General features: G+C 31.5%; 3 protein-coding genes across 4 annotated transcripts; all 3 read left to right on the top strand.

Moving 5' to 3' along the window:
* Positions 1-4530: 4530 nt before the first annotated feature.
* LOC131652075 (uncharacterized) lies at positions 4531-9117 on the top strand. Of its 2 annotated transcripts, none has more exons than XR_009298566.1 (8): positions 4531-4933; positions 5012-5072; positions 5867-5971; positions 7855-8034; positions 8131-8212; positions 8310-8405; positions 8507-8605; positions 8848-9117. XR_009298566.1 is itself a non-coding variant. In XM_058921850.1 (8 exons), the coding sequence occupies exons 4-7, from the start codon at positions 7865-7867 to the stop codon at positions 8603-8605; spliced, it is 459 nt and encodes a 152-aa protein (XP_058777833.1). In that variant the 5' UTR covers positions 4536-4933; positions 5012-5072; positions 5867-5971; positions 7855-7864; the 3' UTR covers positions 8848-9115. The 2 variants fall into 2 exon arrangements, 1 of the variants encoding a protein (XP_058777833.1); XM_058921850.1 differs by having other exon boundaries at positions 4536-4933; positions 7855-8046; positions 8848-9115.
* Positions 9118-9564: 447 nt separating this feature from the next.
* Positions 9565-12651, top strand: LOC131649992 (uncharacterized). Its single transcript, XM_058919735.1, has 4 exons — positions 9565-9970; positions 10080-11214; positions 11311-11467; positions 11890-12651. The coding sequence occupies exons 1-4, from the start codon at positions 9565-9567 to the stop codon at positions 12649-12651; spliced, it is 2460 nt and encodes an 819-aa protein (XP_058775718.1).
* Positions 12652-15055: 2404 nt separating this feature from the next.
* Positions 15056-16009, top strand: LOC131649991 (uncharacterized). The gene is made up of 4 exons (XM_058919734.1): positions 15056-15144; positions 15246-15350; positions 15436-15813; positions 15929-16009. Exons 1-4 carry the CDS (start codon positions 15094-15096, stop codon positions 16007-16009), a joined length of 615 nt encoding a protein of 204 aa, XP_058775717.1. The 5' UTR covers positions 15056-15093.
* The last annotated feature ends 2402 nt before the right edge of the window (positions 16010-18411 follow it).

The following is an 18411-nucleotide window of genomic DNA, read 5'->3' as shown; positions in this document are numbered from 1 at the left end:
AGGAATTATGTGATCAAGATGGTGGATCAGTATTGCTGGGAAACAACAAGGCTTGCAAGATTGCAGGTGTTGGATCTGTGAGATTCAAGCTCCATGATGAGTCAATAAGGTTGTTGACTGAAGTCAGGTATGTTCCTGATTTGAAGAGAAATCTGCTTTCTCTTGGTGAATTCGACAAGAGAGGATATGTTTTCCAAGGAGAGAAAAGTATCCTAAGAGTCATGAAGGGTTCGAAGGAAGTCTTGAGAGGCGTGAAGAAACAAGGCTTGTATACCCTTGAGGCTGAAGTTGTAAGTGGTTAGACAAATGTTGCATCCACGAAACCTTTGTCGAAAACAGAAATCTGGCACATGAGATTGGGCCATGTCAGTGAAAGAGGTCTGGTCGAATTAGGGAAACAAAATCTGCTTGGTGGAGACAAAATCGAAAAGCTGAAGTTTTGTGAACCCTGTGTACTTGGAAAATCTTGCAGAGTGAAGTTCAACAAAGGCAAACAAAGAACACATGGATCCCTTGATTACATCCATGCTGATCTTTGGGGGCCTGCAAGGTGTCCATCACATTCAGGAGCAAGGTATTTTCTATCCATAGTAGATGATTATTCCAGAAAATTATGGGTATTCATCCAGAAGACTAAGGATGAAACTTTTGAGAATTTCAAAAGTTGGAAGACTCTGGTTGAAAATCAGACTAGCAGAAAGGTCAAGAGGTTGAGAACCGACAATGGCCTTGAATTTTGCAATGAGGCATTCGACAGTTTTTGTGCTGCCTCTGGTATTGCAAGGCATAAAACTACTGCAGGTACTCCACAGCAAAATGGTTTGGCTGAAAGGTTTAATCGAACTATTTTGGAGAGAGTCAGATGCATGTTGACTAGTGCGGGGTTAACAAAGGTGTTCTGGGCTGAGGCTGTTTCGACAGCAACATATCTGATAAACAGATGTCCTTCGACAGCGTTAGATATGAAGACACCTGAAGAAGTTTGGTCGGGACATCCACCAGATCTCGATAAACTGAGAGTATTTGGCTGCGTAGCCTATGCTCACATTAGGCAAGACAAGGTCGAACCTAGAGCTCTGAAATGCATGTTCATGGGATACCCTGAAGGAGTCAAAGCTTATAGGCTATGGTGCCTAGAGCCAGGTCACAGGAGGTGTATCACCAGTCGAGATGTAGTTTTCAATGAAGCTGAAATGGCTTTTAAGAAAACTGATGATGTTGGTCGAAGTACAGAAACATCTGACGAAGAGCTGGAACAGGTAGAGATTCTTGTTGAGGTGGAGCATGTTGATGTTGAATTGCATATCCCAGATGAAGTCGAAGAAGAAGCAGAAGATGCTGAAGTTGAGGAAACTGACGATGACTACCTATTGTCGAGAGATAGGTCGAGAAGAGTCATCAAGCCACCTCAAAGACTTGGATATGCAGATCTTATAGCTTATGCCTTAATCTCTGCAAGTGAGGTTCTAGACGAAGAACCTAGAGACTATAAGGAAGTTATGAGGAGTCGAAATAAGACTGAATGGCTGAAGGCCATGGATGATGAGATAAAATCTCTTCATGATAATCATACCTGGGAACTGATCAAGAAACCTGGGAACTGATCAAGAAACCTGCTGGGGCAAGGTTAGTCAGCTGTAAATGGATTTTCAAAGTTAAGGAAGGAATTGAAGGAGTGACGTCGAAAAGATACAAGGCAAGGTTAGTTGCAAGGGGTTTCACTCAGAAAGAAGGTGTCGACTTCAATGATGTGTTTTCTCCTGTTGTGAAGCATATGTCCATTCGAATGTTGCTTGCCATGGTGGCACAGTTCGATCTTGAACTGGAACAAATGGATGTGAAGACTGCGTTCTTGTATGGTGATTTAGATGAAACGATCCTGATGAGGCAACCTGAAGGGTATGTCGAAAAGGGGAAGGAAGATTATGTGTGCGAGTTAAAGAGATCTTTGTATGGGCTGAAACAATCTCCTCGACAGTGGAATAGGAGATTCGACAAGTTCATGGCACGCATAAGTTTTATTAGAAGTCAGTTCGACCACTGCGTTTACTTCAGATTTCGATCTGGTAATTCATTTGTTATTTTGTTGCTTTATGTGGATGATATTCTCATAGCAAGCAACAATGTTGAAGATGTGACGAGGGTGAAGGCTGAACTCAATAAGGAATTCGATATGAAGGATCTGGGAGCTGCTTCCAGGATTCTTGGAATTGACATTCGAAGAGATAGAAAGAAGTCGAAGTTATGCTTATCTCAAAAGGCATATCTACGGAAGATTCTTGAAAAGTTTGGTATGTCGAATTCGAAGCCAGTTGTGACTCCAACAAACCCTCAATTCAAGCTGAGTATTGATCAGTGTCCCAGTACTGATGTCGAAAGAGCCTATATGAATAGCATTCCGTATGCTAATATAGTTGGTTCTTTAATGTATGCTATGGTTTGTACTAGACCCGACATAGCTTACGCAGTCAGTCTTGTAAGCAGGTACATGACGAATCCTGGAAAGGCTCACTGGCAAGCATTGAAGTGGATTTTAAGGTACATAAATGGGTCTCTGAATAGAGTCCTAATTTATGGTGGAGCCTTGGGTGAAGATAGTAAAGCAGTAATAGAAGGATATGTCGACTCTGATTATGCAGGTTGTATGGATTCTAGAAAATCTATTTCTGGATATGTTTTCACTATGTTTGGCACTGCAATTAGTTGGAAAGCAACACTTCAGAAGATTGTTGCTCTATCAACCACTGAAGCGGAGTATATTGCCCTAACTGAAGCTGTGAAAGAAGCATTGTGGCTTGAAGGTTTTGCGAAGGAGCTAAAACTTCAAGGTCGAGGTATCACTGTTAAATGTGATAGTCAAAGTGCAATACACCTGTCGAAGAATTCAGCCTATCATGAGCGAACTAAGCACATTGATGTGAGGTTGCATTTCGTCAGAGGAGTAATCGAGCGTGGAGAAGTCCAAGTGCTGAAGGTTTCGACTGAAGACAATGCTGCTGATATGATCACCAAGACATTGCCGAGTTGCAAGTTTTTCCACTGTATGCAGTTGATAAAGCTGCATGAAGAAAGCTAGTTTGTTCCTTGACGTTGTAGAGTTAGGTCCAAGGTGGAGATTTGTGAGATATTGGATCGAACTCTAGTATTGTCGAAGGATAGCTTCTTGGTTCGACAGTTCGACAGAGTTAAGCATGAAGTCGAAGGATTGTTCACATGTTGGTGTCGAAGTGTGCATGCTGTAGTCGAAGATGGGTCTAGCATGCAGATGTCGAAGATGCTAGAGTTGTTAGCATGTTAAATTAGGTTTTAGTGTTTAAACCCTAATTTGTTAAGTTAGCTTGTTTATTAAGTTGGCTTGTGTAATGGGCCTTGCTGAAAAAGCCCATTAGTTAGTATGTTAGGTTTTATTATAAATAGCATACTAGTCTCTCATCATTGCTAAGCTGAAAATCCTAATTTAGGGTGAGAGAGGTTATTTGTTATTCTTGTAAACTTGTAATCTTGTTTTAAGAGAAAGTAAAAGAATAGCAGTTATAACCAATTCTTGTGTTCTTATTCTCTTCCCTAATTCCCTATTATACTTTGTTATTGGTATCGTTTTTCACAACAGATTCCTTTGTCATATATTTTAAATATTGTGTATATATTATTTTAAAATCACAGGAACGCGTGGTAATGACCAAGCAAAATAAAAGATGGATCAAACTTAGAGATAGAAGCTTACCAGAATACTTAAAAGGAATGGACAATTTTTTAGATTTTGCTTTTTCTGGGAATAAGCCTCCAAAAATAATTAGGTGTCCGTGTTGCAGATGCAATAATGTCAATTTCAAGACAAGAGATGACGTGGATCATGATTTGCATGAGTGGGGATTTGAGCCAAGTTATGTGAATTGGGAGTATCATGGAGAATCTTCAAGTGATTCATCAAGTGATAGTGATTTTCAAGATAATGATATTAACAATGATGTTGAAAATGAAAGAAGTGATGATGCCCAAACTTTCACCATGCTTTATGACATGCATCAATCATTTAACGCGCATAGTGAAAAGGTGTTTGATCATCTTATGTCTAGTAATGTCAATGAAGAGCCAAATAAGGAAGCTAAAAGATTTTATGGATTAGTGAAAGATACTGAACAAAAATTATATCCAGGTTGTAAAAAATTCTCCAAGTTATCTTTTATTATGCGACTTTTCCAAATGAAATGTCTTCATGGATGGAGCAATACCTCACTTGACTCACTGTTAAAGCTATTGGCTGAAGCTTTTCCCGAAGGTAATGTGCTTCCTAGCTCAATATATGAAGTTAAAAAGATTCACTACACCAAAAATAGGATTAGACAGCACACCTTAGACAGCGCTTCTTACCAAAAGCGCTGGTAAAAGTCTTTTTAAAAAACACGGAATTTTTTACATATACCTTAAACAGCGCTTTCTACAAAAGCGCTGCCTAAAGGGGTGAAGTGGTTTCAAAAAGCGCTGCCTAAGGGTGGTTTTAGAAAGTGCTTTGAAAAAGCGCTGCTAGAAGATGGGCTTACAAAGTGCTTTTTAGAAGCGCTGGCTAAGGTTGGGCTTACACGGCGCTCTTTACAAGCGCTGCCTGAAGTCCTTTAATTAAAAAAAACACGAAAACAACTTTTTCTCTGAAACTCTTCTCCATGTTATCGTTCTATGGTTCTTCTACTGCCAAACGAAAAAACCCTAATCTTCTGAACCCACGGCCGCGAACAAACCTTCTAATTCCACGAACAAACCTTCTGAATTCGAAGAACCCTAATCGAACCCACGGCCGCGAATTTCCTCTTTCTTCTCTCACGCAAATCGCTTCTAAATCGCTTCTTCTTTCACGAAATCACTGCTGAATCACACAAAAATCGTTTATGAAATTGCTTCTAATCGCTTTTGGGTTATATCTTCTTCGACATTAGAGGTATGTTTCTACTTGTTTCTTCTTGGTTGGTTTTGCTTTATGTGGGGTTTTGGGTTTGAATATCTTTGTTCACTCCAGGAGGAAACTTCTGCTATCAAGGCAGCAGGAAAACCAAGGTTATCGCTCGTTATCATTGTTGGTATGAATACTGATCCCAAACCTCAGATTTCTTAGCTTCTCAGCCCTGTTTAATGTAGCTTCTCCGCCCTGTTTTATTACTCATTTAAATTCTTAAATTTTAGAATCAGTGAGCTACAAAATATCCTCATATTTTTGGGATTTACAACACAAATAATGTTTGTTTGAGTTTTGTAATTCTTTTCCTTGAACATTGCCCACATTGATAAAGCTCTTGCACTTTGTAGTGTTAGCAGTTCTACATTTTTGTGAAATTTTGTCTATTAATTTCCATCCCAATTCTGCTAGGAGCACTTGTCTATTGATTTCCATCCCAATTCTGCTAGAAGCACTTGTATATAAAGATACGAGTCCATCAATAAAAAAAACTTGAATAGTTCAATTCATAAGAAAACATCAAAATAAAAGATTAGAATAGTGTTTAGTTTCAAATTCAAGTTTAATATAAGATAAAGTTACAAATATAACTCAGCAGAATAATGAGTAAAGAGCGAATATCAGCAAGTCCCGGTGGTAATTCACCATTTTACCAGTACCAGACCTACCTTCAAAGGATAAAAAAAGCAAGCATGTTTTTAGAATGACAAGCTTAAAGTAGACAGTCCTGCTAAATTTTTCAATCAATATATTCTCATGTAATTTGCATTGCCAAATGTTATGTGAAAAGCAAGGTATTGATGGGGCTGTTGGGGTACATGCTTTTTCTAGGGTATTTATTTATGTATAGCAAATGGAACATCATTCAAACTACATTTCCCAACATTCGAAAGGCTCCTGATTTGGTTTTTGTTGCAGGCAGTTTTTCTCTTCCAGTTGCTTCACTACTCTTCGATTGTGTATTTCATCATTGTTTGTGAATCCCAAGTCAAGACTATCTACAAACACTTGTGAGTCTTTGAGGTATGATTTCATCCTTAAATTTCAGTTTTAGGTTTGGAAGCTAGAGTTTCTTTGCCTTTGGCTTCAAGCTGTTTCTCTTGTCTTTTTTATGTCATTGTTGTTCTGACTAACTTTGATTGTTAGGATCATTTATATAATTTCTCTATGACCAACTTTGATGAATGCTTAACTGTTAGTAGTTTATGTCTTGAGTAAAGTAGTTGTTCATAATTTTTCATGGATCCTTTACTTTGATTTGGTTATGATAGATTGTTCTTTTGGTTCAGGTCTTTATTGTCCAGCCTTCTTAATTGTGTATGTAATTGTGTTTGTTTTACTGTGAGTACTAGTATGACTTTCAGAAAGAGTTCAGAAATCAGTATTACTTATTATTTATCTTTATGCTACTGCTGAGTCAAAAGAAAAAGAGCTGAAAAATGTGTGAAAAAAATTGATTGATTAAATTCCAATTATGAAAGTTCCAATTATAACTGTACTTATAATGATGATTGTCTTGTTTTTCCTTTGATCTGCATCAATGAAAAATTTAAATTTAAATCTAAAATATGAGAAATACAATACAATACTAACTCCTAAGAGATACAATCAAGTTAATGGTCTTGTTTCAAATGCTTTAACAAACAACAACTCGAGCATACCAAGTTCTGCATAGGCTGCGCGAACATATAGATCAAGTCCTCCATCTTGGAGTTTAGAGTTTCATTGCCCTTGATATTGATATATTGAGACGATGTGATGGTGTCTATACCAACACTAACATGTAACAAATAGAAATACAAACAATGATAGATAAACAGACACGCTTTCTTCTTTATTAGGATTCAATACATCTTTTTTAAAATCGGTCTCGTGAACCATAAGGGTTCTGAAGATTGCTATATTTCAAATAACAAAGATTGTATGATTTTAATTATGTCAGATGCACACTAAGATTGTAGAGACAAAGGTTTTTTGATTCAGTCTCACGAACCATATTTAATAAGGTTGTCACTTATCACTTTGATGTATTCAAATTTTCCTTAGGTAAGTGCCTCACATAATTGATAAAATAATACCAATTGTCTAGTGCTTTCCAAAACTATACTTTTAAATCATTCATTTTTTACATCACACTATCACAGGAAACCTCATCAAGTTTAATATAAAATGGTTAATTAATTTAATCATAAAAAGTCAATGATATGATGAACTATAAAATTTAAAATGAGTGAATAGGAAAACGGATCCTCAAAATTGTGAGCAATAGCCAATGTAGGATGAGCTATAAACAGAATATGCAATACAATCATTTTATATCAAAACAGAAATTGTGGATCATAATTAGTTACCAATCTGCTTCTCACTCTCTATTTCTCTCTATCTCAAGGTGTTTAGTAGATGTATGGGTGTATAAAATTCATTTTCCTTTACAAATATCATCACAAAAAGAAGAAAAAAAATTCATGTTTCCTCGGTTAGAACAAATCACCTTATAAGACTTAATGATCTATTACATATTACAATTAGTTATCATAATAGCATATGAGTGTTACTATATGTGGGATCCATAGGCATAAGAAACCCCATTTTTTTAAGAAAGCAAATAAGGTAAGAAACATATTACCAACCAAGTTCTTAATAAAAGTTGTCAATTCCTAGCAGCTCTGTTTTGAAACCCTCAATTGAGGCCAAGGGATCTACTCCATAAATATTTATACCATGTCTTATTAAATTGAGATTTGAATGCATGCTTGCTTCTCACCGGTGCTATTTTGATACAATGATACTTATTGTTCATGTATTATGTGAGTACTAATTATGTATGCATACAAATATGCACGTGTTTATATAAATTGCATGTGTTTATGCATGTACTAATTAGTGTTTTTGTTTACCTTAATTAGTGATAATTCCATGGATAAAAAATGGATGAATGTCGATCGAAGGTCAAAAGAGTACGAGAATGGGGTATTGGAATTTGTTAAGTTTGCTGTTGAACACGTCAAGGACGTCGGTCGAATGAAATGTCCTTGTTTGGGTTGTTGTTATGGGGGTCCAGTTAGTACATACGAAGCTATGAAGAAGTTGGTTGATACGTAAATGAGATTGTTCTAAATATTCGTGTGTATATTTATTTATTTATGGAAATTGTTTTAAATTATGCGTTTATATTTTATTAGCGTTATACAAGTTTTTCGAGCACAAAGAGGAAGTCAAGTACCAAAGAGTAAAGCCAACAACATCACATGGATTCAAGTGGAGGTATATTAATTAATTATCACAATTTTGATTATATAAATAGTGATGATATATACGTGATAAAACTTAGGCCTTATCCATATTTTCTTTCCATGTGTAGTATCCTGGGCAGCGTAATGAAGTAGATTGCGGTTTTTACATGTTGCAGTTTATGAAAGAAATTCTTCTTTCGAATCAAATAGAGATTCCGTCCAAGGTATGGATTTCTAACTTAAGAGTTATTTTAATATTTAACACATATTTCTCATATAATTAAATAGTTTTAACTTAAACATACCATGTTATATTATTTTGTAGTATTTTGATGACTTCAAGTGTGCTACTTACTCAAAATCTAAGTTGGATGAACTTAAGGAGGAATGGTGTCAATTCATGATTGGGTTGAAAGTTGTATAGGTATACTGAAATCTTACTATAATTGATGAGAATTTTGAGTATAGCCAAGTGCATGTTGCAATATTTGATTTATCTACATAGATTATTTAGTGATATGTAGGCCGTTTGAAATACATTCGTGGAAAATGTAGAATGGTTTTATATACACTAATGTAGAATGTTTTTCACCTTTATATTATTTTGTTTTTGGTTTTCTGTTATTCTGTTTTGTGATTATAATGGTTAATTTGATGCAATTGCAGGATATTGAAGGGTAAAAAGGTTAGCTGGCAAGAAGAAAAAGTAGATATTTAGCATCCTTTTGACTTGTGTAAAAAATAACAATGTTTTGGATAATGCAATTGTTTTCATTGAATTGGATGTAATTTTGTTGTTGTTTATTAATATATTCTTAGCATCTTAGCTCTGAAAAATAGAGTTTTTTTTTTGTTGTTTATAGGTGAAATTTGTAATGGTATATTGTACAGGTGTAAAATGTGGTGAAAACCTGGGGCAAGCCTTTTTTAAATAGATCCATTTAAAAATTTCGTGGACATTAGACAGCGCTTTAAAAGAGAAGCGCTGCCTAAAAGCTATTTAAAAACTTTGTTTCTGAAAAGCGCGGCCTAAAGGGGGCCTTTAACAGCGCATTTAAGAAAAAAACGCTGGCTAAAGTGGTCCTTTAGCATCGCTTGTGGGGACAGCGCTACCTAAAGGTGGCCTTTAGCAGCGCTTTTAAGAGGCTTTTTCTTAAAAATTGTTTCAAAATAGCGCTGTCTAAAGGGGGTCTTTAGCAGCACTTTAGATATAAAAGCGCTGTCTAAAGTGGGCCTTTAACAGCGCTTTATAGGTAAAAATGCTGACTAAAAGGTGCCTTTAGCAGCGTTTTCAAGGTGAAAAAAAGCGCTGCCTTTACCTACGGCAGCGGGGGAATAGATAGCGCTTTTAAGCGCTGCCTAAAGCCAAAAAAAGCGCTGTCTATGTGCTTGTTTGGCGTAGTGATTATAAAGGATCTTGGACTTGATTATGTCAAGATAGATGCTTGTGCTAATGATTGTATTTTGTATAGAGGAAAAGACTACGAAAATCTTGACGAATGTCCTATTTGTGAGAAAAGTAGATGGAAAGAAAATACGAAGAAGAATAATGTCCCTAATAAGATAGTTCGTTACTTTCCCATAAAACCAAGACTACAAAGATTGTTTATGTCAAAACAAATTGCACAAGACATGAAATGCCATAAAGATAAAAGAATTGATGACGGAATTTTGAGGCACCCAGCTGACTCTTTGACATGGAAAAGATTTGATGATCAACACAAGTTTTTCTCTGCAGATGCACGTAATATAAGACTTGGTCTAGCATCAGATGGTTTTAATCCCTTCGGTATGATGAGCCCCAATTATAGTATGTGGCCTGTGGTTTTAGTTCCTTACAACTTACCTCCCTGGTTATGTATGAAACAACCCAATTTTATTATCATTACTTATTTCAGGACCAACTAGTCCTGGAAATGATATTGATGTTTACCTTCAACCACTAATTGATGACTTAAAGGAATTATGGGATGTGGGTATTGAAACCTATGATGTTTCTTCAAGCAGTAATTTTCAATTACATGCAGCCTTGTTATGGACTATAAATGATTTTCCAGCTTACGGGATGCTATCTGGATGGAGTACTAAAGGATCATTAGCTTGTCCTTGTTGCAACAAAGAAACCATCTCATGTCATTTAAAATATAGTTTCAAGCAATGCTACATGGGTCACCGTAGATTTTTACCTACTAACCACCCTTGGCGTAATAATAAGAGCTCATTTGACAATACAAAAGAGGTTAGACATGCACCACAACCATTGACAGGAGATGAAGTCATAGCGCAACATGAAAATATACAACCAGTGATCTTTGGTAAAACCATAAGAAAACGAAAGCGGAATGAAGGTGAAAAACATAATTGGAAGAAAAAAAGTATATTTTTCCAATTACCTTATTGGAAAACTATATTATTAAGGCATAATCTAGATGTGATGCATATAGAAAAAAATATTTGTGAAAGTGTTATTGGGACATTGTTGAATATTGATGGAAAAACAAAAGATACTTTAAAGTCTCGGATAGATTTGAAACACATGGGATTCAAAAAGTCACTATGTACTATTAGAAATGGAGACAAGTATATTATTCCTCCAGCTCGTTACACGATGTCATCGATAGAAAAGGCTAAATTTTGTCAAATATTGAAAGATGTTAGGTTTCCCGACTCTTATGCCTCAAATATAGGTCGCTGTATAAATGCAAAGGAATGCAAGATTTCAGGACTTAAAAGTCATGATTATCATGTTCTTTTTGAGAGAATTGTTCCACTTGCCATCAGGGGGTTACTTCCTAAAGATGCATGTGATCCATTAATTGAATTATCACTATTCTTTGGTGACTTGTGCTCTAAAGAGTTAAAAGTGGATGAATTAGACTGCTTAGAGAAGCATATGGCAATAACCCTTTGTAAGTTAGAGCGCATTTTTCCACCATCTTTTTTTGATGTTATGGTTCATCTACCGATTCATTTGGCAAATGAAGCAAAACTCGGAGGTACAGTTCAATATAGATGGATGTATCCTATTGAAAGGTTAGTTAGCACAATATTTTGATGTATAAAGTTTAAATATTTTAGTCTTCAATAAATACATATATGCATAAATAATTATTGTGTGTTGCCTTCCAGATTTTTACGAGTACTAAAAAATTATGTGCGTAACAAAGCACGTCCTGAAGGTTCAATAGCAGAAGGGTATCTAGCTGAAGAGTGTATGACATTTTGTGCCAGATATTTGGTTGATATGGACTCTAGACTAAATCAACCTGATAGATATATGGATTGTGTAAGTGAAAATTGCACAAGCTTATCAGTGTTTAAAAAAAATGGTCGACCTATAGGCGGTGATTCTTGGGAAAATATGAGTCTTTCTAAAATTCTCCAGGCTCATTTTTACATATTACAAAATTGTGAAGAAGTCAGACCTTGGATTGAGTAAGTAGCTTACTCTAACTTTACTTCAATATAAAAATTATAACTAACCATATTTTTTTTCTAACAAGTTTGTATTTTTAATAATACAATGGAGCATATGACAAAGATAAGAAATGAAAGTAATATAAATGTTGAGAAGAGGCATATGAATCAATTTCACAAGTGGTTTGAAAATGAAGTAAGTGTCATTTATAATAAAAATCAACTACTCTAAGTCATGTTGTTAATTGATTTATAAATTTATTTTTTTCAACAATAATATTATATATGCAGGTTATCAGATTAAAACAGTTACAAGATGGAAGGATCAATGACCAACTTATTGCGTTATCAAGAGGGCCAGATTCTCGGGTACTCATCCACAATAGATACATCCTTAATAATTTCAAATTTCGTGCAAAAAGTGTTGAGCAACACTTAAAAACTCAAAATAGTGGTGTGGTTGTGAAAGGAGACGAGTTATCCGGACACGTTGAATATTATGGAATGATTAAAAAAATCGTTGAAGTAAGGTATTTGGATAATAACTCTGTGATATTGTTAAAATGTGATTGGTTTGAGGCTCCTTCTCAAGTTCGAAATCAAGGAAGAGGATATAAAAAAGATGAGTATGGATTTATTAGTCTAGATATCACAAAGATATTTTACAGAAACGATCCATTTGTTTTAGGTTCACAAGCTGTGTCAGTTTATTATGTCAAGCAGAATAACAATCAAAATTGGTATACTGTGGTAAAAGTAAAACCAAGGAATGTTTATGATTTTCCTCAAGATGAAGATGACTCAGAGCCATATCAACTAAATGAGTTTAACAATAACAATACATATAAGGCATTAGAAACATCGTCATTGGACCAAAGGGAGATTTTAAACCGAAATGATATTGGTGGAACAAGCTATGAACATACTATTATCGAAGAAGAAGAGCTCAAAGTAGCAAATGATGCAAGTGACTATGATACTGATGATTACGAATACGAATCTTCAACAGATGAGGACGACTATTCAGATACGGAAGATTCTGACTCTGAATAAAAATAGTTTTTTATATTATTTTATTTATAAATATGTCTTCCAAATATAAAAATTGGCACAACCATTAAATTTAAGATTTTTTTTATCTATTATTAATATTCTCACTTATTTTAATTTAATTATGTGTTTAATTTGTACGCATTATTAGCATTTTATTTATTTTATTTATTTAAGTAACATTTGTTTATATTAAAATTGATTCTTATAAATCTCTACAATATAAGTGAGATAAATGAGTAAAGTAAATATATTACATATTAAGAGAACCAATTTTTTATCAACAATTTTAATAGAGATTTAATTCAATATAACTATAAAAATTAGTTTTTGTATATATGAAATAAGTAATGAAAGTTGCATATGAAAATTTTATATATAATTGTGAGTTAATCGGTTAGTGAGTTGTATAAATTCATGACTAACTACTCATATAAGAATAAAACTTTAATATACTTTTTATATTTTAGCCTTTTTATATTAATTAATAATAAGAATAATATGAAGAAATTACAATAAACTATACTATACTGTACTTCCTATATTTTAGCCTTTTAAATTAATTAATTAATTAATTAATTTCTATGATGCACAAAATATGTTGATTTTATTAACCACAGGATTCTCTAAATTTTAATGTGTGATTAAATTTTTATACGGCTTGTTTTGATTGAAAAAATAAATAATATTATTATAATAATAAACTAATTTTTTGACAGAATAATAATAAAATAATTATAATCGTGTTTCTTATAGAAAGTTTCATATCATATTTATAAACCATTATTATTATTTTATTTAATTATTAATTATAGATATTCTAAGAAGGATATAAACTATAAACCATGTTGTTTTTTAATAAAAAACCATTTTTAGTGGGATTCAAGGAAAATTACGTGCCTATATTTTAGTCATTAATACTAATTGGGAGAGATAGTGGAATTTATAGTTAAAGTTTTTCTATTTTTTAGTAAATTTTTTAATTAATTAATTAACAATAAATAATTAAATAATTGATTGAAAGAGATATAAAGAATAAGTCAAAAGTAAATAAATAAATTTAATGCTACTTGTGCGGTATTATTGGGAGATTATTGAATTGAGTGTTGAAAAGGTAATAAGAAGTTATGGAAAAGAGAATTTAATGGGTGATAATGCTGATTAAAGTAATTAAGGAATATTTAAATGAGATTCAAAAGGGTGAATATGTGATTTAATGGATGATGTGTCAAGTTATGAAAGGGTGCAAGAGAAAGGAATGAAACAGTAAAAAGAATAGTGATCTAGATAAAATTAATTAACAATTTTTTCCCAATCAATTAAATTATACAGCAATTAAATTGGAGGTAATTTTTAGCGCTAAATTTTTTTGACAATTTTTAGAAGAGCATTATCTCTTAGATAACTGTTACCCATTATCTTCTCTTATGAGAACTTCTTCTTCACTACTTTTTAATTTCTTTTCTAACCAGCTTCAATTTCTTTCATAATCAGGTTAGTTTATTCTTTTTCAAGGTAAATGCATATTTTAAGATTTCATTCATTTTCATCTTAATCAATTTTGTAATTGATTTGTTCATGTTTTGTCATTCTCTATATAGTCATGGCTCCCCAAATCAAGGTCCGGATTTACAAATTCCAAATTCTTCAAATACAAGTAAGCAACAAGAAGGTATTTATTTTCCTATTCATATACTATTTGTTCTCATATTTCTATCTTAAAAGTTCACATTATATTTCTCATAAACTTAATTTTTGGATCAAAATACAATAGAACATACAAATACAAGAAAAATTGGAAGAGGAAGAACTATTGGCTTAGGTATTGTAAAAAAGAAAAAGAAGAGCTCTATTGGAAAATTGCAAGTTGTTATTCCAAGTGATAAAATGGTAGCTGTTGGACCAGGAGCTGCAAATTTTGTGACTGAGATTTCAATAGTTGTCCTAAAGAATGCTCCTTTTAATGTCAAAAGGTGGAGAAAAGTACCACAAGATGTACATGACAAGATAGTTTCAAAAGTTTTGGTAAATTATAAATTGTACATTTTTATTTTATTTTATTTCTTTTATGAAGTACTTACAATAGTTTTTTTCCCAATTATTAACTGCAGGATACTTTTGACATTGATAATACAACACACAACAGGGATGTCATTCTCGATACTGCTAAAAGACTCTATCGAAATCATAGATGTAGATTCCATCGACACTTTAGCCAATACAACACAAATGAGACAGCTTTAGAACATAAGCCAAATGATATAAGTGAGGAAGATTGGAAGTATTTGGTGGATTATTTTTCAAGTGCTAACTATAAGGTATGTTTCTATTAAATCTAATAAAAACATGGATGACTTAGTTTTAAATATAAAAAGTGCTATATTTGTTTTTTAATATTTTCAGGCAATTAGTGAAAGGAACAAATTAAATAAAACAAAACAAGTTATGAATCATAGATGTGGAAGGAAGTCATTTCAAGCTGTTAGTTATGATGCGGTAAACAATAGATTTATAAAATCAATTTTTTTTGTATATTTTTTGTTGAGTTGATGACTAATAAATAATTATATTTTGTGATGATATAAATTTATGTACAGAGAGATCCAGAAACTCAAAAAGAGCCAAACTATCAAGATTTATGGCGAATGACCCACACAAATAGCAATGGAGAATGGATAAATGATGCCTCTAAGGAAGTACATGTATGATATATTTACCTAATTTGCAAAACATATATAATTGTGATAAGTTTTGTTATTTCTAATTATAATTAACATTTTGTAATAGACAAAGGTTGGAGAAGCTTATAATGATTTTGAAGAAGCCAGATATGTGGACGAAGATAAAGACAAGCTTATAAACATTGCTTTTAAATCAGTTGTAGGAGAAAGATCTGGATATTGTCGTGGCTTAGGAGCTGGAATAAAACCACAAAAGGGTAAATCTGTTATTGGCTTACATGAAGAATTAGAAAAGGAGTGTGAAAAGAGGCATGATATGGAAATGAAATTAAAAGATGTAGAAACTCAACTCCAAGAAGAGCAAAAATTGAGGGAAGAAATGACTGCAAAGTTTGAAGAGAGTCAAAGACAACTCGAAGAAAAAATAAAGACGCAATTTGAAGAAAAAATGGCAAATATGTTTTATAAAATGATGAATTTTCAAGTAGGTATATAAATTGTTCTTTTTATTACAAAATATAATAAATTAGTAGTTTTATATAATTTTTTTAATTTATTATATTGAATATGTCATTAATGTATTTTGAATATTTTTACAGGGAGGACAATCTTCTAGTACACCGAATACAACTTTTGAATCTGATCACAAAGTTAATAACATGACTACAGAAAAATTGTAAGTAGGATTTTCTAGTGTCTTGCATATGTGGTATGAATATTTTAAGTATAGTTTATTTATTATAAGAGTTATATTTAACTAGATTGTTGACCCGCGCGTTGCGCGGTTGACCTATAATATATTATTGTCATTGTATATAATATTTTAAACTTTAAAATATTGTTATTATATTTATTACTATGACTATAAATCTAGAAAAAAAATATATATTCAATGATGTTAATTTAATATTACACATTTATATACACACAACTATGAATATAATAATAAAAATAAATAATTAGTTGATTTAATTGTTAATTAAAAGTTGCATCAAGAGAATAATTGAGTGATTAAATATAAATAAATAAGAGGTGTTACAGAATAAAAATAAAGAAGTTGAAAACTTATTAGTTATATTTATATATTTATTCAATCAATAACATTTTAAATTATTAACTTTTGATATTCTATTTACTTTAATTTGGTAACCTTTTACTATCCCCTAATTATTAATTTTTTATAAAAATAAATTCTTCATTGAGTATCATATTTGTAGTGAAGCTATTCTTTTCTAAATAACTTTAGTACAAATGAATATAATAATAACAACAATAATATCATAGAAATGAGAATTTATTAGGATTAAAAATATATGTATACATTAACAACAATCTCATAGACCTCTACAAACACCATGATGTAATAATTAAAATAATGGAAATCTGATATATATCTTGTACTCCTGATTCAAGAGAAAAAATAGTTATATTTATGTTATTCAATACAAAAATAAGAAATAAGAAAGAAAGGTAGAATAAAGAACTACAAAAAAAATATCAATAAAAAGAGAAGTTTTCAATTATGCAAACATATGGCTATTGACATTTTCTTACCTCAATGAATATTAGAGTTTAAAAACAAAAATAATGTATTACATTATTTTAAATATTAAGATAAATATTAAGATAAATATTAGAGTTTAAAAACAAAAATAATATATTATAATAATGTATTACATTATTTATCTTAATATTTATTATAATAGCATATTTATCTTAATATTTTGCTATTATAATATCCTAATATTTATTATAATAGCATATTTATCTTAATATTTATATTCAAATAAGTAAGTTATTTTTTAAAACTTAGATGATTTTTAGATGGAGAAAGAAAAAAGAAATAAAAAAAAAATGAAATTGAAGTATGTACCATATAAGAGCTAATATAAAATATAAAAAAAGTATAAATGTATCGTATAAGAGGGGTTAGAAGTAAGGCCAAAGGTGAAGAATACCTCGAAATCAACATGTATATATTTCAATTGATTTTTATAAAAGAATATAGACTTGAGTTAAATTTTAAATTAAATAAAATTATACCATATCTTTTAAAATAACTTTACCATCATGTCAAATGTATTCTTTTCCTCATTGGAGACAAATAATTAGTTGTCAGAGTAAAAAAAATTGACAAATAATATAACCAATATTACTTGTTTTGAAATAGTGAATGATTGAAATATATGAAGTTATTTGTGACAAAAATGTATTATATTACACTTGGAACGACTGATGAGTTGGACGAATCTCAGACATCAAAGTATACAAAGTTACCTGCGACATAGATATTTTATCTTAAACTTGGAACAACTTGTTCGAGATATGAGAAAGCCAACCATTATATATAACTAAGATCTCATTACGTATGAAAAATTTATTTTTTATGACTCTATAATTCATAAATCTAACAATAAAAAAATCAAAAAAATCAAAAACTTACAATTTTGGTGATAGGAGGAATCTCATAAACTCCATAATCTACAATTTCTTATATGAAATAGCGCAATTAAAAGAATCTATTTGTGAAAAGAGAGTGGACATGACCATGAAAAATAATGTCTTGATGATATGTTGTGTTTTCTCATGCTTGATAGGTAGTATAAGCACGTTATTTATATGTTAAGGAATATTTCAAAGAAAATTGAAATGGGCATGTGAAAGAGTTTCGGTTACAAATTGTATAATATTTAGTGCAATAATTAAGAATGAATTTATTGTTACAAATTGTAAAATATTTAATGTAATATTTAAAAATGAATTCATAACGTTTTATGAAGAAATTTCAGTTACAAATTAAGTGAAATCTTTAAAATGAATTTATGAACATGCTTAGTGAAAAAAATAAATTTTTGTTTCAATAATTAAAAAATAATTTAAAATGATAATATTTTAAATGATCAATATAGTATTTGTGATATTAAATAAGAGAATATTTTTATAAGAACATTTTTTTCTAGCTAAAATTTTATAAGGATATTTTTCATCTTACAAAATATAAATAAGAATTTTTTTTATAGAAATATTTTTTTTGTCTAGCTAATATTTTTAAAGTATATAGAATACAAAAAGTGAGAATCAA

The sequence above is a fragment of the Vicia villosa genome, linkage group LG2 (assembly GCF_029867415.1).
Source record: "Vicia villosa cultivar HV-30 ecotype Madison, WI linkage group LG2, Vvil1.0, whole genome shotgun sequence".
Lineage (NCBI taxonomy): Eukaryota > Viridiplantae > Streptophyta > Magnoliopsida > Fabales > Fabaceae > Vicia > Vicia villosa.
This window is presented reverse-complemented; position numbering and strand designations above follow the sequence as displayed.

Excerpts from the sequence above, each read along its gene's own strand:
- LOC131652075 (XM_058921850.1), top strand. The coding sequence starts at position 7,865 with ATGGATAAAAAATGGATGAATGTCGATCGAAGGTCAAAAGAGTACGAG. Across the intron at positions 8,047-8,130 it reads ATGAAGAAGTTGGTTGATAC|CGTTATACAAGTTTTTCGAG; the intron begins GTAAATGAGATT and ends ATATTTTATTAG. Across the intron at positions 8,406-8,506 it reads AAATAGAGATTCCGTCCAAG|TATTTTGATGACTTCAAGTG; the intron begins GTATGGATTTCT and ends ATTATTTTGTAG.
- LOC131649992 (XM_058919735.1), top strand. The coding sequence starts at position 9,565 with ATGTGCTTGTTTGGCGTAGTGATTATAAAGGATCTTGGACTTGATTAT. Across the intron at positions 11,215-11,310 it reads TGGATGTATCCTATTGAAAG|ATTTTTACGAGTACTAAAAA; the intron begins GTTAGTTAGCAC and ends GTTGCCTTCCAG. Across the intron at positions 11,468-11,889 it reads CTGATAGATATATGGATTGT|GTTATCAGATTAAAACAGTT; the intron begins GTAAGTGAAAAT and ends TTATATATGCAG.
- LOC131649991 (XM_058919734.1), top strand. The coding sequence starts at position 15,094 with ATGAATCATAGATGTGGAAGGAAGTCATTTCAAGCTGTTAGTTATGAT. Across the intron at positions 15,145-15,245 it reads AAGCTGTTAGTTATGATGCG|AGAGATCCAGAAACTCAAAA; the intron begins GTAAACAATAGA and ends ATTTATGTACAG. Across the intron at positions 15,814-15,928 it reads ATAAAATGATGAATTTTCAA|GGAGGACAATCTTCTAGTAC; the intron begins GTAGGTATATAA and ends ATATTTTTACAG.